Source organism: Gastrolobium bilobum, unplaced genomic scaffold, assembly GCF_033153095.1.
Source record: "Gastrolobium bilobum isolate Gb01-03AN ecotype WA unplaced genomic scaffold, APGP_CSIRO_Gbil_v1 utg2552, whole genome shotgun sequence".
Classification (NCBI taxonomy): domain Eukaryota; kingdom Viridiplantae; phylum Streptophyta; class Magnoliopsida; order Fabales; family Fabaceae; genus Gastrolobium; species Gastrolobium bilobum.
In genome coordinates, this window is record NW_026899436.1 from 21,543 (window position 1) to 38,430 (window position 16,888).

General features: G+C 33.0%; 2 protein-coding genes across 3 annotated transcripts; one reads left to right on the plus strand and one right to left on the minus strand.

Moving 5' to 3' along the window:
* Positions 1 to 1,046: 1,046 nt before the first annotated feature.
* On the minus strand, positions 1,047 to 1,837 carry LOC133290444 (uncharacterized). The gene is made up of 2 exons (XM_061488522.1): positions 1,174 to 1,837; positions 1,047 to 1,132 (listed from the first exon to the last, which is right to left on the minus strand). Exons 1-2 carry the CDS (start codon positions 1,835 to 1,837, stop codon positions 1,047 to 1,049), a joined length of 750 nt encoding a protein of 249 aa, XP_061344506.1.
* Positions 1,838 to 11,389: 9,552 nt separating this feature from the next.
* Positions 11,390 to 15,223, plus strand: LOC133290447 (protein LATERAL ROOT PRIMORDIUM 1-like). 2 transcript variants are annotated; one of them, XM_061488524.1, is made up of 3 exons: positions 11,390 to 12,185; positions 12,451 to 12,763; positions 15,092 to 15,223. In XM_061488524.1, the coding sequence occupies exons 1-2, from the start codon at positions 11,477 to 11,479 to the stop codon at positions 12,747 to 12,749; spliced, it is 1,008 nt and encodes a 335-aa protein (XP_061344508.1). In that variant the 5' UTR covers positions 11,390 to 11,476; the 3' UTR covers positions 12,750 to 12,763; positions 15,092 to 15,223. The 2 variants fall into 2 exon arrangements, with proteins under 2 accessions (XP_061344508.1, XP_061344509.1); XM_061488525.1 differs by lacking the exon at positions 15,092 to 15,223 and having other exon boundaries at positions 11,390 to 12,143; positions 12,451 to 13,142.
* The last annotated feature ends 1,665 nt before the right edge of the window (positions 15,224 to 16,888 follow it).

The window sequence follows — 16,888 nt, forward strand, 5'->3', positions numbered from 1 at the left end:
TTGGAACCCTATCGTATGCTTTCTCAAGGTCTATGAACACCATATGCAACTCCTTCTTCTTTTCTCGGTATCTTTCCATTAGTTGTCGCATCAAGAAAATGGCTTCCATGGTACATCTTCCTGGCATAAATCCAAATTGATTTACAGAAACCTTGGTATCTCTCCTCAAGCGATGTTCAATAACCCTCTCCCACAGCTTCATAGTATGACTCATTAGCTTAATGCCTCTATAGTTTGAACAATTCTGTATATCTCCCTTGTTTTTGTAGATAGGCACAATCATATTTTTCCTCCATACATCAGGCATCTTATTCGTCTGGAGAATCTTATTAAAAAGATTGGTCAACCATTTTATTGCCACATCCCCCAGGCCTCTCCACACTTCAATAGGGACACCATCAGGCCCCAAGGCTTTATTAGTCTTCATCCTCTTTAAAGCCTCCTTAACTTCATGTGTATTAATTCTGCGTACAAATCTTCTATTCATATCATCATACGCGTCCTCTAAGTCCACCTCGCTTGTATTTCCATCCCCATTAAACAGCTTGTTGAAGTATTTCAACCATCTTTCATTTACATCTTCATCTCTCACCAGAAGTTTTTGATTTTCATCCTTGATGCATCTAACTTGAGTGAGGTCTTTACTTTTCTTATCCCTTATCCTTGCAAGTTTATAAATACCTCTTTCACCATCCTTGCTCCCAAGACTTTTATACAACTCGTCGAAAACCTTGCCTCTCGCTTCTCGCACTGCTTTCTTTGCATTTTTTCTCGCCAATCTAAACTTTTGCAGGTTCTCTTCATTGGGACTTTTATGCAAAGATCTAAAGCACTCCTTCTTATGTTTAATTGCCTCTTGCACCTCTCCATTCCACCACCATGTTTCCTTTGTATGAAATCCATTTCCTTTGCTTTCTCCCAACACCCTCCTCCCCAAATTTTGAATACACTTAGCCATCTCATTCCATATTGCATTTACTCCTCCATCAAACTCCCAAGGTCCTTCGTGCAACATTCTATCATTGAACTCTCTCTCTTTTCCCTCCTTAAGCTTCCACCACCTTATCCTTGGATTCTGAGCCCTCTTCTTCATTGTACGTACTTTGTTGAACCGAACATCCAAGACTACCAGCTTATGTTGCGTAGCAACACACTCTCCAAGGTAGACCTTACATTCGACACAAGAAGTTCTATCTTCTCTTCTAGCCAGAAAGAAATCAATCTGACTACGATTATGGCCACTATGATAAGTGATCAGGTGTGACTCCCTTTTTTGAAAAAAGGTGTTCACTAACATCAAATCGTAGGCTAGTGCAACATTCAAGATATCTTCTCCAGTCTCGTTTCTCGTCCCATAGCCAAAACCTCCATGGATTCTATCAAAACCTCCATTGCTTTTACCAACATGACCATTTAGATCTCCTCCTACAAAAATCTTCTCCTCTCGAGGTATTCCCCTCAAAACCTCCTCCAAGTCTTCCCAAAATTGGCTTTTATCAGTTGGTTGCAATCCAATTTGGGGTGCATACACACTGAGGATATTCAGGATTAAGTCACCCACAACAAGCTTAACCAGAATAATCCTGTCGCCTTTCCTTTTAACGTCCACAACTTTATCTCTGAAACTTTTGTCGATCATAATTCCAACACCATTTCGACTCTTGTTCGTACCTGTGTACCATAACTTGAAACCAGTTCCATCCACTTCCTTGGCCTTTTCTCCAGCCCACTTAGTTTCTTGCAAACAAACAATATTCACTTTCCTTCTAGCAAAAACATCTGCCAACTCCCTCAATTTACCCGTTAAGGTTCCTATGTTCCAGCTTCCCAATCTCATCCTTAACCCCTGGGCTGTGCTTGCCCGCCACGCTCGCCCATCTGCGTGTTGGGACCCTGGCATACTTCTCACCAAATCCGGGTGAAGACCTGGCGCCTTGCCTTGGGGCAAGGACCCTAGCCCACTTTTCACTACACCTCGGGCCCGATGCAGCGCCTTGCCTTGTGGCAAGGACCCTAGCCCATTTTTCGCTACACCCGGGGCCCGGTGCAACGCGTCGCTATGAAGGGTACGCCCCAACGAAAAATCATATAGGTTCATCACATAAAAATATAGCTGTTTTTTACGGCCGGTTCGCAACACCTGACGCCAACCCTCCTCCTTTATCCTGGCTTGGGACAGGCCATGCATGCAAGCACACATGGGCAGAGTTATATATATATATATATATATATATATATATATGAGAAAAATATTTTTCCGGCAACTTGAGATAAGTTTATCTCTGGCTATCCCAAATTGTTTATTTATTTTCTTATATTAATTGATTCGTCTTTGAATGGTTATGATTTTATTTTTCTCTCTTCCTTTATTACTATTAATCCATCTTTGTACGGTTATGATATAGTAGCCGGAGATGAAATTATTTTAAGCAGCTTGAGAAATGATAAGCCCTATATATAGATATATATATATATATATATATATATATATATATATATATATATATATATATGATAAAAATGAAGTTATATTGAATCAGCATTATGTCATATCTTTGAGAAGTATCCAAGCAAAAAGTAGGGAAAAAATGACAATTGCATGCGTAGAAGTGAAAGAATTGAACACGTAATATGTCTACCTTAGCGTTTAGGACGCTAAGGGTGTGCTTGAGAGTTTGGAGGGTTTGTAAATATTAGTTTAGAATAGTAGTATAAAAGTCTCATATCATGTATATCTCTTTGTATTTTCTTTCTTTTAAGTTATATAATAGACTCTCCGTTGTGTAGTTGAAACACACGGATTATTTATAAATCTTCTTGTTCTTGATATTCAACATGGTATCTAGAGCCTAACAAGATCCGCATCTTTCTGGTAGACCTACTATTTACCGAGTAAAAGTCTTCCCGGAAATTGTCACCGTTGTCAGTTTCCGGCCACCGTCTGCTACCACTGTCCTCCACCGAAAAAGTTTTTCGGTGGCTATTTTGATCAAAAAGCACATCAACGAACTCAGAAGAAGCCGATCTACCCAATGCCACAAGACCCACCGTCATTAGAGGTTGCCAGCACCGTGGACCACCATTTGACTGTCGTTGACTGTCGCCACCAATAACTTTTCAAGAACTTTTTCCAGCGAGCCACCCACAGTTGTTATCGTCACAAGGAGGCAGTTCTTTCTGTCCAAGGCCCGCTCCTAAATTCCCACTGACGCACCCTCACACACGTGAAACATACGTGCGGCTTCCTCCGTTAGGATCGCCCTCTCCTTCCATGTTCAGATCGATCCTTACCTTGTGGTTTCGAGTCTGTTGCGGCCCTTTCGAAGCATTTCTCCTCTTTCCATTACTGTTCACGACATCTTTGTTTCAGCAAATTGTTCTTGATCCATGGTTGATTCTAACTCATTTATCCTTCCTCAAGATATTTCTCGGCTCACGATCCCTGGTTCCATTGCTACTGTTGTGCATACAGGTAATAGGTTGTTGGTTTCACTCAAAGTTCATCATTTGGTCATTGGGTTCTTGATTCTGGTGCCTCTGATCATATTTCTGGTAATAAATCTTTGTTTTCCTCTCTTTCTACCTCTGGTTATTTGCCTGCTGTCACTATGGCTAATAGGTCCCATGTTCAATCTTATGGGATTGGAACAGTACATCTCTTTCCTTCCATTATTATTGATAATGTGCTATATGTTCCTGGTTCACCATTTAATCTCCTTTCCATTAGCCGTTTAATACGTTCTCTTGATTGTCTCATTTCTTTTACCTAAAAATCTTTTGTTTTACAGGATCGAAATTCGGGGAGCACAATTGGCGGTGGATTTGAGTCCAATGGCCTTTACTTGCTCTCCAGCTCCTCTCATGCTCATTATGTATTAGATTCTGCACTTACTATTCACGCTTAGTTGGGTCATCCTAGTCTTACAAAGCTTCAGAAGATGGTGCCACGTTTGTCCAAGCTGCCTACTTTGCAATGTGAATCATGTCAATTCGGGAAACATACTCGCAGTTCTTTTCCTGATAGAGTCAATTATCGTGCCTCCTCTCCTTTTAGTTTGGTTCACTCTGATGTTTGAGGACTCAGTCATACTGAATCAACTCGAGGTTATAGATAATTTGTTACCTTTATTGACGATTATTCTCGAAACATTTGGTTATTTTTATTGAAAAACTGCTTTGAGTTGTTCTCCATATTTCAAAAGTTTTATCATGAAATTTTTACTCAATTTGGTATTCCTGTCCGTACTTTTCGTAGTGATAATGCTCATGAGTATCTGTCTCAACCATTTCAATCATCCATGGCCTCTCATGGCATTCTTCACCACACATTATGTGTGCACACCCCCCAAGAAAACAGGGTTGCTAAAAGAAAAAATCGTCATCTTATTGAAACAACTCGGACACTATTAATTCATGGAAATGTTCCTACCAGCTTTTGGGGTGATATTGTTCTCACCGCATGCTATCTCATTAATCGCATGCCTTCCTCTGTCCTTGGTAACCAGGTACCATACTCTATCTTGTTCTATCTTGTTTCCCCATTAGCCTTTACATTCCTTACCCCTTCGTATTTTTGGTTCTAATTGTTTTGTCCATGAACTCGGTCTCAATCGTGACAAGCTGTCTGCCAAATCCCATAAATGTGTGTTCCTCGGTTACACCCGAACACAAAAAGGTTATCGGTGTTACTCTCCCAGTCTCCGTCGCTCTTTTATGTCGGAGGATGTTACTTTCTTTGAGTCTGTGCCAAAGGGAGATCAAAATGGGAGAGAGGAAAAAAAATGGAAGAAAAATAAAGAGTATTTTTTTCCTTGGAGTTAAAAATTCCCTTCAAATTTCTTAAATTAAGGGAATTTTAATTTTAAGGGGGGAGAAGGGTATTGGATGGTTTTACTAAAAAAAATTATTTCCTTCTTTTATTTTTTTAAACTCACAAACAAGTAAAAGACATAAGTAAAACTTTCTCCTTCCTTTTCGACCTTGAGGCCAAATGGTGAGAGTATCCAATACCTTATAAAGGCCATATTAGTTGTATATGTAACCAATGTGAGACTTGTAATATTGCCACCTTTTTAAGGGCCGATAGTATTCAATACAACATCCCTTTAGGAGGTATGTCACCTTAATTCAGCCTATAAGTAATCCTTTTTATGGCCTCAATTCTCAATAAAAATATCAATTTTTATTGACCTTGAAATCATTACCTCAAAAGTTAGCTCAAAGGATAAAAATGTTCAAAGCTCTATAAACTTCACATTAATTATATAGATAATCAATATGGGACCTGTAAAGATTAGTTGTGTATTTACAATTTAAAGACATGTTAGAAAGTAGTTACCTTTTAAGAGTATTGAGAAGATGTCATACACTAATATGTATTACAGAAATAGGATATTCCACTCGGAACTTTCTTTCTATGACTAAGACAATGATGAAAAATTTGCATAGTTAAAAGTGTCACAAGTAAAGTGGAGATATTGGCCTCTCAATTCATCATAGGTTCTAGTATCTTTCATGTTATGTCATAATTTAACGCATTTAACAATTGAGATCAAATTCTATAATATATCTAAAGAACAAATAGAAATATAAATGGCATGACTAGCATAAATAATAAACAATAAATGTAAAATAAAAAATATAATAAATGACATAATTAGATTCATTGAAATTAAGAGAAAAGTATGTATGGGAGTGGTGGGAAATGGATAAGGTTCGGGAGGAATTGGGTAATTGTGTATCTCTAAATGAATATCTTGAATATCTCTAAATGTTGCCAGTTGCCAATGTCACAACAACGCAAGTTTTTTTTTTTTTTTTTTTTTTTAATTAAATAAAAAGAGGAAGATGTTATTTTACGTGTCATTTTAAACTGACATTTAGTACATACGAAGTCAGATATTCTTTACCCTCAATTTTAATAGTTGATTTTTGCATATTGGATGATTATAATTTATTAATAAATGTAATTTAATAAATTACAATCATATAATGTATAAACGGTTAAAATTAAATGTAAGATTTTATAAAAATAACTACTTATATATAATTTTTCAACACTGATAATTATAATTAAAATACATATTGCCTTTATACCGGTTATCCTCTAACTTTTTTAATCAATTCTGCATCTTTTGCAATAAAATTTGTAAAGTATGCAATTTGTAAAGAGTAAATTCTAGTGCACGAGGTTCTATGACTTTAGAGGGTAGGAATGAAGGTTAATTATATGCAATTTTATTATCATATATATTATTTTTATATAAATTTTTTTTTCAAACTTAAATCCGTGATATTTTGGTCATCTTTTTATTGTGTTGTTTCATGATGAGTCTTCAAAGAAAACATCAAAGACGTTGTTTATCAAAAAAGGAAAAGAGAGATAAGGACCGAAGAAATAGTGTTATCAAAAAAAAAAAAAAAGACGGAAGAAATATAGGAGAAAAATTGATGATAAGGATAAGATACACTAACGCATTTGGTAAGGGAAATTTTTCTTTTTATCCGAAAATCTCAATTTTTAGAAATATGATAAAATATTCAGTTTACGATAATATTTGAAAATTAAAAATTTTAAAAAATTCAGTTTTTTGAAAATTTTACAAAATATCTTGTACCAAACGCCTCAATGGATTTTCTTATGTAAAAAAGTGGTCATGTGATCATGTTATTTGATCACAATCACTTATTAATGATGATATAAGAGAGTAAAAAATATATAATTTTTAAATAAATGATTGTGATCAAATAATATGATTACATAATCATTTTTTCACGTAAGAGAATCTACTCCCTTATTAAATAGACGAGCATAAATGCAGTGGCAAACATATTCTATCAGTATATCGCCGCCAGAAAATATTTATTATAAAATACAATTTTTTTAAAAATGAGTTTGTCTTTTAAGATAAATTAATAAGGATATACTCATAGTAAATTTAATAAAGTATACTTTTAAGTTATTAACATAATTTAAAAATAAACATATTTTTATTTGTTTATTTTAAAAATCACTAACTTTGAAGTTCTTTTTTTTTTTTTTTCATGTACACTTTGTTGATCCAATAAGGCCAAAATATAAAAAACAAAAAGAGTTAAATAATTAGGTAAAGAAAAACCTCATTATGCCACATCATTGTCAGTCTTGTTGGCTACACAAGAAAAGAGGGCCAACTTTTGTGCAGTGGAATGACTAATAAGGTACCTAGGCTAGGGTTATATAGGGCTATAGTGGGCTATTTTTATTTCCAACAAGGCAAATCTATAGGGCAATTAGGGTTAGGCTCTGATCTTGACCTACATAGACTCTCTATGGTGCTTTATAGACGGTAGGTTGGTCCCCCTAACCCTTTTTTCATTTTTATTATTATTTTAAGTAATTGCAGTATTAGAAACCTTCGGTGATGCTTACCTAACCGTGTCCCCAAATTTAATGACATTAAGATTAGCACAGTTGATCAACCATCAAATGTTAGTACTTTTTTTTTATGGTTTCATAATTTTTCGGATTTTTTTAGGAATTTAACTTAGTCACTTGCGATTGTAAATGATGGTCCAATTAATTAGTTATTTCATCATGAATTAGGAAGATTGTCAAGGATTGTGTTCAAACTATAATGATTATTTGCTGAGATTTTTATTTCATTTTTGTCACCTTAGCAACAAAGGTAAGTACTATCTTTTCTTATTTTGAAACTAATATAGCATATCACGAAAAATATATATACGAGGGGTAGCATCCTTTCACATAAATATTAAATTTAAAATTTGACATCTCATTTGAGATTCATTAAATGAAAAAAGATTAATGGTGTCACATGCTTACAAATTAGAGTCGTTGATTTTTTTTTATCTAATGACTCTTAAAAAAGATGTCAAACTTTAAATTTGACACTTGTGTCAATAGATCCTATCCAACCGTATATGAGATGGGAATGATAATAATTAATATATTCTGATATCATAAAAATAAAAATAAAAATGGCCGCGCCTGTTATTGTAATCCGGTGAACAATTGATTAAATTAATATCTACTTGGTAGCTGTAGTACATAAACTCAAATAGAAAAATGTAATTAGCGCGAAATATTAAAAAACAATAAGATTTAAAAAAAATAGAAAAACAATAAGTTGAAATACACTTTGCAAAGTACGGGATTTACTCAACCAGGAAAATAGTACGAGAATGTTATAATGTATATATTTTAGAATAATTTAAGAGCTTTATTGCTTTAAATATGAATTTAATGCATATTTATGCAAAGTTGAACACGTGACCAAGTATTTAGACATGCATCACATAGCATCTCCAACTAAACCAATTGAAGTTAATTGAATCCATTTTTTTAGGAGACAATTGAATACAATTTAATTCTTCTTAAATGACTAAAAGAGCAATAAATTATAAAAATTGAAATCATTCACTTTTTTTAAAATTGTTTTGTTTTTTCACTAATGTATTCCCACAAGCATTAATGGAGCATTGTTAAGGCTAGAAAGCTCTTCCAAATAATTCAATTTTTTTTTAATTCGTTTTATAGTCTGATTGAAAGGATTCATGTGAAAGAATTAAAATTAGAACAATGATGTTACTTGTTAAATACGTGATTGAGTTAAATTAATGTTTCAATAGTCACTTTGGGATAATGTATAAAAAGAGAGTAAATTTTTTCCTTTGTTCAAGGAGTAAAGGATATTTCAATAGAAGATAGAATATATATATATGAAATTTATATTTTTGCAGTGTGTAACAATTAAATACTTGCCATATATATACTTGAAAACATGAAGTATGTGGAATTATAATCATACAAAAGATGAAAGCATTAAATGTGAATAATCATAATCATACATCTATAATTACTGTACGTAAAGCGGCTATATATATATATATATATATATATATATATATATATATATATATATATATGGGATAGGATCCTTTGACACTGGTGTCAAACTTTAAAATTTGACACCAAATCCTAACCGTTGATTTCCGCCAATCAACGGTTATCATTTATTGGCATTAATGATTAATTAATAAGTGTAATTCTCAATAAATGATAATTATTAATTGACGAAAATCAACGGTTAAGACTTGGTGTCAAATTTCAAAGTTTGACACTGGTGTCAAAGAATCCTTCCCCATAAATATATATATATATATATATATATATATATATATATATATATATATATATATATATATATATATATAGGGTTAATTAGACTCTTCCAACTTTAATATATCAATTTAACTGCAATATCCTTTTCATTTATATAAGTAAGGGCATTATACTTCTTTAGTGACAGTAGAAGGCTTTTTTTTACAGCACCATGTAAAAAAAAAGCCATGTTTTAATGTAGGGCTTTACTTCTCTCATGTAGTACGAGAGAAATTGTCTTCTATTGTGAAATAAATGAAGTGGGGTCTACCAATTTAAAAAAAAAAAAAAAGATACATTTTTTTATGCGAGGGTAACATGAGAGATGAATCTCTTGTGAGATAAGAGTATAATTTTCCTTTAATATAATAGTAGCAGAAAATTATGATTTTTACAATGACAGGAGAAGTTTTTTAGCCTATAAGTAAACACAATTTTCTTGATTCAACTATATTGTACTCTGTGACTTTTAAATTAGAGATTAATTTTTATAATTACAAAAAATGCTTATAGAAAGTAACTTTTTTGACGAAAAAAACCAAAAGTCATGGAAAAGGACATTTTTAACATTTCAAAAGTTACGTACTAGTGTGTCTTATTTATTTATTTCTCCGTGATTATTGAAAGGGATAAATGTTTTGTTCTCTCTGTGTGTGTTTTTTTGTTTTAAATTTACTTTGGTCGAAATATCTCACTCATAGTGTCAGTGTGTATATTTCTCAAAATTATGAAAATGAACAAGCCACTTCAAATTAAGGTTAAAAAATGCTCCATTTTTTAAAATTAGAAAATGGGAAAAAAAATAAAAAATCAATTAGATGAATAAATTCGAGTAAAAAATTACAAATGCATGGAATTTAAAATAATAGTACAGAACGATACAAAAATTTCCTTTTTATTGTAATATCAATTTTCTCAAAATGCTTTAGATTTTTTTTCCAATTCTTAAATATTTTTTTGTTTTTTTTGGAATTATAGAATATAAATTTATTTTTTATGAGAAGAGAAACACTTTTCCATTTAGTAAAGACGATAAGTATCCCATTTTGATCTAACTATGATGGATTAAAAATAAAGAAAAATTCTTATTTAGTATAGGAGGAAAAAAAGATTATTTTCCTTCACATCATTCATATAATGTCAACTCAAGTTTGGCTTAAGCCCATTAAAATCTAAGGCATCTTTGGTGCATAGTATAAGATAATGTCGGATAGTATAATGTCTAATAGTATAAGACTTGATTAAATTTTAATACTATCCAGCGTTTGGTATGATATTGTATAAAAATAATATCCTCCAATATTTTAAAAATTAATATATTAAAAAAATTATTTTAATATATAAATATTAAAATGATATATTAGTTCTTGAAAATTGTACTTGTAAGTAATATTAATATATCAACCCCTTATCAGGTTTAATCCACCACTCCTAGGCCGGTTTAAGTTTTACATCATTTTAATGTATAAAGGAGTCCTGCTGTATAAGCTTATACTATATGATGGTCACACCAAACAACTGAAAATGTCATAACGTATAATATAAATTTATACTATCAGACTTTATACATCACACCAAATAGACTCTAAGTTCTGTCACATGATGAGTGATGTGGAGGCCAAAAAAATTCTTCTTCCAACTTACATAAAGAACTTTTTTTTTTCTGAAAATTATACAAGTATTACAAGATTAAATAAATGGGTATTTCATGGAATATGAAAGGAAATTCAAGAATAAAACACCAAATCAGTTTACTTATCGTAGCTGTTTCTGTTATCTCAAAATGGAAAGCCTATTTTGTTTTTTTTAGCTTTTTCCTAATTCTCTTTCTTCCATTTGCAACAAAACATTTGCCATAATGACTCTTATCTAGAAATGAATTCAAAACAAAAACGTGCAAGAAGAAACATAGGCCTTCACCTACAAATGCAGCCACAAAAATATTGCCTTGGTAGCACATATTTCAATAATAATTACACATCCTTACCAATCCAAGAATCTGTTAGTGGAGTTTCAGTGTCAGAACCTGTAGCAGTATAGAGCCCTTAGTACCCAAAAAAAATCACCCTTTTTCAATGCAACTAATCAAAAGATAAATCAGATCACATATTTTACTTTTACCTTTTTCTATTTTTCTCTTAAAAATTCAAAATATAGTTCACACATTTGCATCAAAAAATGGAAACTCGGGTTCTGTTCTCATTCTCTCTATATAAGATCTAAACATTCAACTACAACTGAATCAGATGAAGAACACGACACCCTTTTCCCAATAAACAAAAAACTCAATCTCAGAGCTTGTAACTTGTTCCGATGAGCATGTTAGGCCTTAGAGACCTAGTTCTCATAGCTCCAACCCCTTCTCTTCATCAACACCAACACCAACACCGACACCAACACCAACACCAACACCATGGCCAACCCATTTCAGCAGATCAAAGTTCAAACCTTCCTCTCCCTTCACCAGCTTCTCTCAGTGTTGGTTTTGGCATTTTTCCACTCTTAACTGCCACTCCTTGCATGCCACAGCCTCAAAACAATGAGGTTCAAGAGTGTGGCAACAACAACAACAACAACTATTGGAACCTCACGATGTGCCCAGAAGTGAATCCTCCAAAAAAGGGTGTGATCAACGTGGATGTTGATGAAAGCCACAAGCTTGGGATGGAGAATGAAGAAAACGGGGTTTATGGTGCTGACTTCAGAGTGTGTCAAGATTGTGGTAACAGGGCAAAGAAAGATTGCATCTTTAGAAGATGCAGGACTTGTTGCAAGGGACGTGGATATGACTGCAACACTCACGTGAAGAGCACGTGGATTCCTTCAATTCGCCGGCGGGAGCGGGAGATAGCGGTGGTTGCCGGTGATGGTGGTGGTGGTGCCCTGGGTGAAAGTGGTTCTTCTGGAACCAAGAGGCCAAAAACTTTAGTGGGGTCATCACAAAATGCCACTGCCACTTCTCTTAGTTCCAATTCTAATGGTAACACACCAAAGACCTTAGCTTCTAGCTTTTGTCACCAAGGTGTTTTCATTTTCAACATTTTTCTCTCACTTCCTATTTTCCTTGTCAAACAAATATGTTAGATGTCACGCTGGTCCTTTATTTATAATGGAATATTAAATTTGTTATCCCTTATTATATGCATTCAATTTTGTACTATTAAAACTAATTGGAGATATTTGATAGAATAAATTGATATTGTTATAATTGATGACCAAAATAAGCACCATATGAATTATGCACTGAAATTGGGTGGTTAAATTTGAAAGGTTCTCTTGAATTGCAGATGCTGGCTTCAAGCAGTGTTTACCAGGTCATGTTCGTGCACCTGCTGTGTTTAGGTGCCATAGAGTCTCTGCTATTGGCAATGGTGAAGATGAAGTTGCGTATTTGGCCACGGTTCATATTAGTGGCCATGTGTTCAAAGGGTTTCTCTATGATCATGGTGTTGATGGGAAAGATGCAAATGCAATTCCTTGTGTTTCAGAACTGCAATTGGGAAACAATTGCAGTGGCAAGAATAGGGAAATTTCTTCTGCAATTGAGGTTCCAACCAATAGTGCCTACCCTGCTTCTGCTAGCTGAAGATTGCTTAAGAGGTACAAAATTGGACCGAGATTAATTCAAAGTAACATTATGTTCCCTATTGATTATGTTGTTTAAATTGGTCATTCTTCACCAGCATTGTCAAACAAAAAAGAAAAACTCACTTTTTGATATTTTCATGTGGAAAAATGCTAGTTGCACTTCTCTTTGAAGTAAATCACTTTGCATCCGGGAATGTGGCAGAATCAAAATATAAATGTGCAAAAAATAGCTAGTATAATCAGATGGTGAAAACTCTGCATATGCGAGGTGATGTGTATGTAATTGTGTTTAGGTAACTGTACTCTTTTATGTGTTGATTCTTGGCTTCCCAGGGATTTTGTTTTGTTTGCACTAGAGGAAGTTTCAGGGGATTAGTGAAAAATTCACACAATTGTTCATTGGCAAGCAAAAGCTTAAGCATTTCTTGTATTTCATGACTTCAATATATAGAAGTTTGAGACGGTAGCATTTCATCAATGAATTGAGTTATTAGCAGTGAACAAATCATGAGAATAACAAAGAAGAAAAAAAAAAAAAAAGTTATTCATACACTCCATTTTTACCCTTTTCCTTTCCTATCTTTTACTTTTAAAAAAAGAAAAAGATATAAAATTAGGGGAAGGATATTGTGACAACCAAGTTGTGTTACTGCCAAGTGACTACCAATTAATCTCACCATTAGATCGATTATGTTGATCCAACGGTTATATTTATTTGCATCTTTGTATGGTCATAGTTTTCCAAATTTAATACTTTATATTTATTTCTATTTTTATATGGTTATGATTTTCTATATTTAAAGTGAAAATGATTTCCCATATTTAATGCTTTCACTTTAAATATAAGAAATCATAACCATACAAAGATGCAAATAAATATAACCGTTGGATCAACATAATCGATCTAACGGTGAGATTAATTGGTAGTCACTTGGTAGTAACACAACTTGGTTGTCACAATATCCTTCCCCGTAAAATTACGATGTATAAATAAAATTATGGAGCGAAAAAGGATAAAAGAGAAAAAGGAATACACAGCATCTACATAGGAAGGGTAAAAGAACAGTTTGTAATTGCATACGAAATATCAAAGCATTCAATTCATGCATTTATTATTTCATATGAACGGTTAACATAAAGAGGGGATTTAAGAGTCACTTTAAAAATGTCACTCTGGAAAAACAAAGGACAACTAGAAAGAAGAAATCGTGCATTTTTGAATGTCCATTAAGAGTGTGTATTACATTTCCACTACCAATCCACATTGTCAACCACATCCAAAAGTTCTATGCTTTAATTATCAACCACTTTCGTCTAGTGGCATTGTTTTGTCTGCTTTTATCATCTTATTACATCTCTAATAATCCAATTCAACATTTATATCTTTAAGTTAAAAGTAAAAGAAAAGCGTACGTTTTTTTTAAAAATTTATTTAAGCTTTTAATTAACATAATTTACGTTCATAGTGTTATAAATTGATGAGACATTTAAATATTTAAGGTGGAAAATTGCATCAATGAGAAATTTAATGAAGATAATTGTACCACACATATACACATATTAACATATTCCCTCATCATCGTTCTTTTCTTGTTTTCACTTTTCACTTTGCACTTCTATTTTTTTTGGAACTTGGAATGCTCTTCTGATTCATCTTTCCATATTCCATAGAATGACACGTCTCATAGGTGTAACTATTTTCTTATAGCCATTTATGGGTATAATGCAATAAATAGCAACAAAAGAGAACACAATTTCATGCCATTCATAAGAGACATCTTCCTTGTGCTTGCCACCATTTTACGGCACAATTTGTTTGATGGGATGTTTATATTCACCTCATTCATTTCAAGTTTGGGTTAACTTCAACCTTAATGAAGGATAAGACATCACAGTGTCTTTTTTTGCAGTGCAATCTGTATGCCCCCCCACCCCATGTCACCCACTTTTTTTTTATTATCTATTACCTTTCTTGAATGAAAAGAGAACATCAATTTGGTTACTCCCCCCATCTTGCACATCAAATTATTGGAGGAAGGTTAAGTACTCACAAGATAGTTTGCTCAATATAGCAACCAACTTTGTCTTGTAAATATGCTTGTCCTAGTTCCCATAGTTGCTATAAGAGTGAAATGTCTTGGAAAAGATAGAGTGAAAAGATCAAAGGGAACATGCTTATTAAGGTAATGAAAGAAAGTTGATGGGGAAGGGTTGGCTTGTGGCCAAGTGTTATAGTTTATTTATATTGCTGTTATTTTTTTCGATTATTTTATTCCTCTATTGTATAACAGAATGTGGTGAGGATTAACAATATCTTAACCTTTTGTATGCAAATTACAGGTGATGAATCAGTTTCATGAACCCACCCCCAAAGGAAGGCAATTCATTCTGCAGTTCTGCTGGAAAAACTGACCATATATATTAAATGGTCTTTACTTGTGTAAATTTCTCTTCTAAAAACGTTTATGTGCATATAAAGCTGAGATCCCGTTAAATTCCTTACAGCAGATAGTGGCATTGATGTTGCAGGATTTTATAGCCACTGCTTAATTAAATTTTTTAACTTGATCTCAATATGTTAGAAAATAATATAGACCATTAAAAAGGTCCTCGCTCAATATCTTAAGATTTTGGGTTGAAATAATTTTTTTACATGATATCAGAGCTTAAGTGACCATAAAATCATGAGTTCGAGATGTGTTAGAGAATAATATAAACCATTAAAAAAGTCTTCATCCAACATCTTAAGGTTTTGAATTGAAATGGTTCTTTACATCAATATCAACTGAACATTAGGGTGATAATTTGGATTGACATGATAGGATGGAATTTTTACACAAACACAAATGTATTTAATATGACATAACACAAATTTGAAAACGGGTTAAAACCGTTGATACAAACATAAATTACTTATTTTGATGATTATTATGACATGACATAAATAAATTATCAACTGGGTTAACATACACGACAGATAAGATAGACTCAAGTAACTTACAAAAATATTAACACATCAATTTTGTATTTGTGGATAACATGTAACACAACATAATTTTTTTATATTAATTTATGCTAATACAAACATAACACGATTTGAAAATGAATCATCTATATCGTATTCATGTTAAGGGATCGTGTAAAAAACTTATCATCCTTACATTATTGGTTTTCACGATCATAGAAAAGCTTTTGTGAATTTGTGGTCCAAATTGGGAGGTATAACCAAGTCATTAATGACCAAAACAAAAGTCAATTAAGACAAAAAAAACAATACATCTGATGATAAGTCTACGCTAAAAAGTTTTCAGGAAATGTGATATGAAAATGACGGAACAAATTGATGTATCACCTTCGATGGCGTAAAACTAAAACTTAATTCACACAAGAAAAAAAAAGTAATGAGAGATTTGTCCGTAATTTGTTTGGAAAAAGTAGTACAATAAGATTTTTTGAGAAATAAATTCCCTAATTATTTTAGGACGAAGTAGAAAAAAGTTATTAACATTATAAAAAGGATAGACTTGTTATATCGAATTATATATTATACCCATATAATATGTGAGTTGATGACTAAATGAGTTATGGTTTCCCCCCCCCCCCCCCCCCCCTCTCTTTCTTTTTTTACTTTTTGTTTTGGTCATTAATGACATGGTTATAGCTAGGGGTGTAAATGGGCCAGGCTGGCCCAGCCCAGCCTACGGCTCGGCCTACATTGAGCCCAGCTCAGGCCCAGCCTTTCAGAAAAGTAGAGTAGGCTTAGGTTTATAAAAAAGCTTTTTTAATAAATAGGCCATAGGCCAATTTTGTCAAGCCCGGCCTACAGCCTTGTAGGCTGGCCTATTTAATTTATTAAAATAAAATATATATTATTATTATTTTATGTGACAAAGACACAAAGTACCAAATACCAAAATCTCTTACTTTTTGTGCTATTTTATTTTGTGAAAGAAAAACTTGTATAATGTCTCCAAATTTTACATGCTGTTGCAGCTTAATACCATGGAACAATGGGTACCTTGCTGGATTATGATGTTACTGATGAAGATCTTTCAATAATAATCTTCTTTCCCTTGTCTTGATGGTGGTTTAAAGATTTTTAGATGAATGACATTCTCTTGTAGACTTTATTTCAGC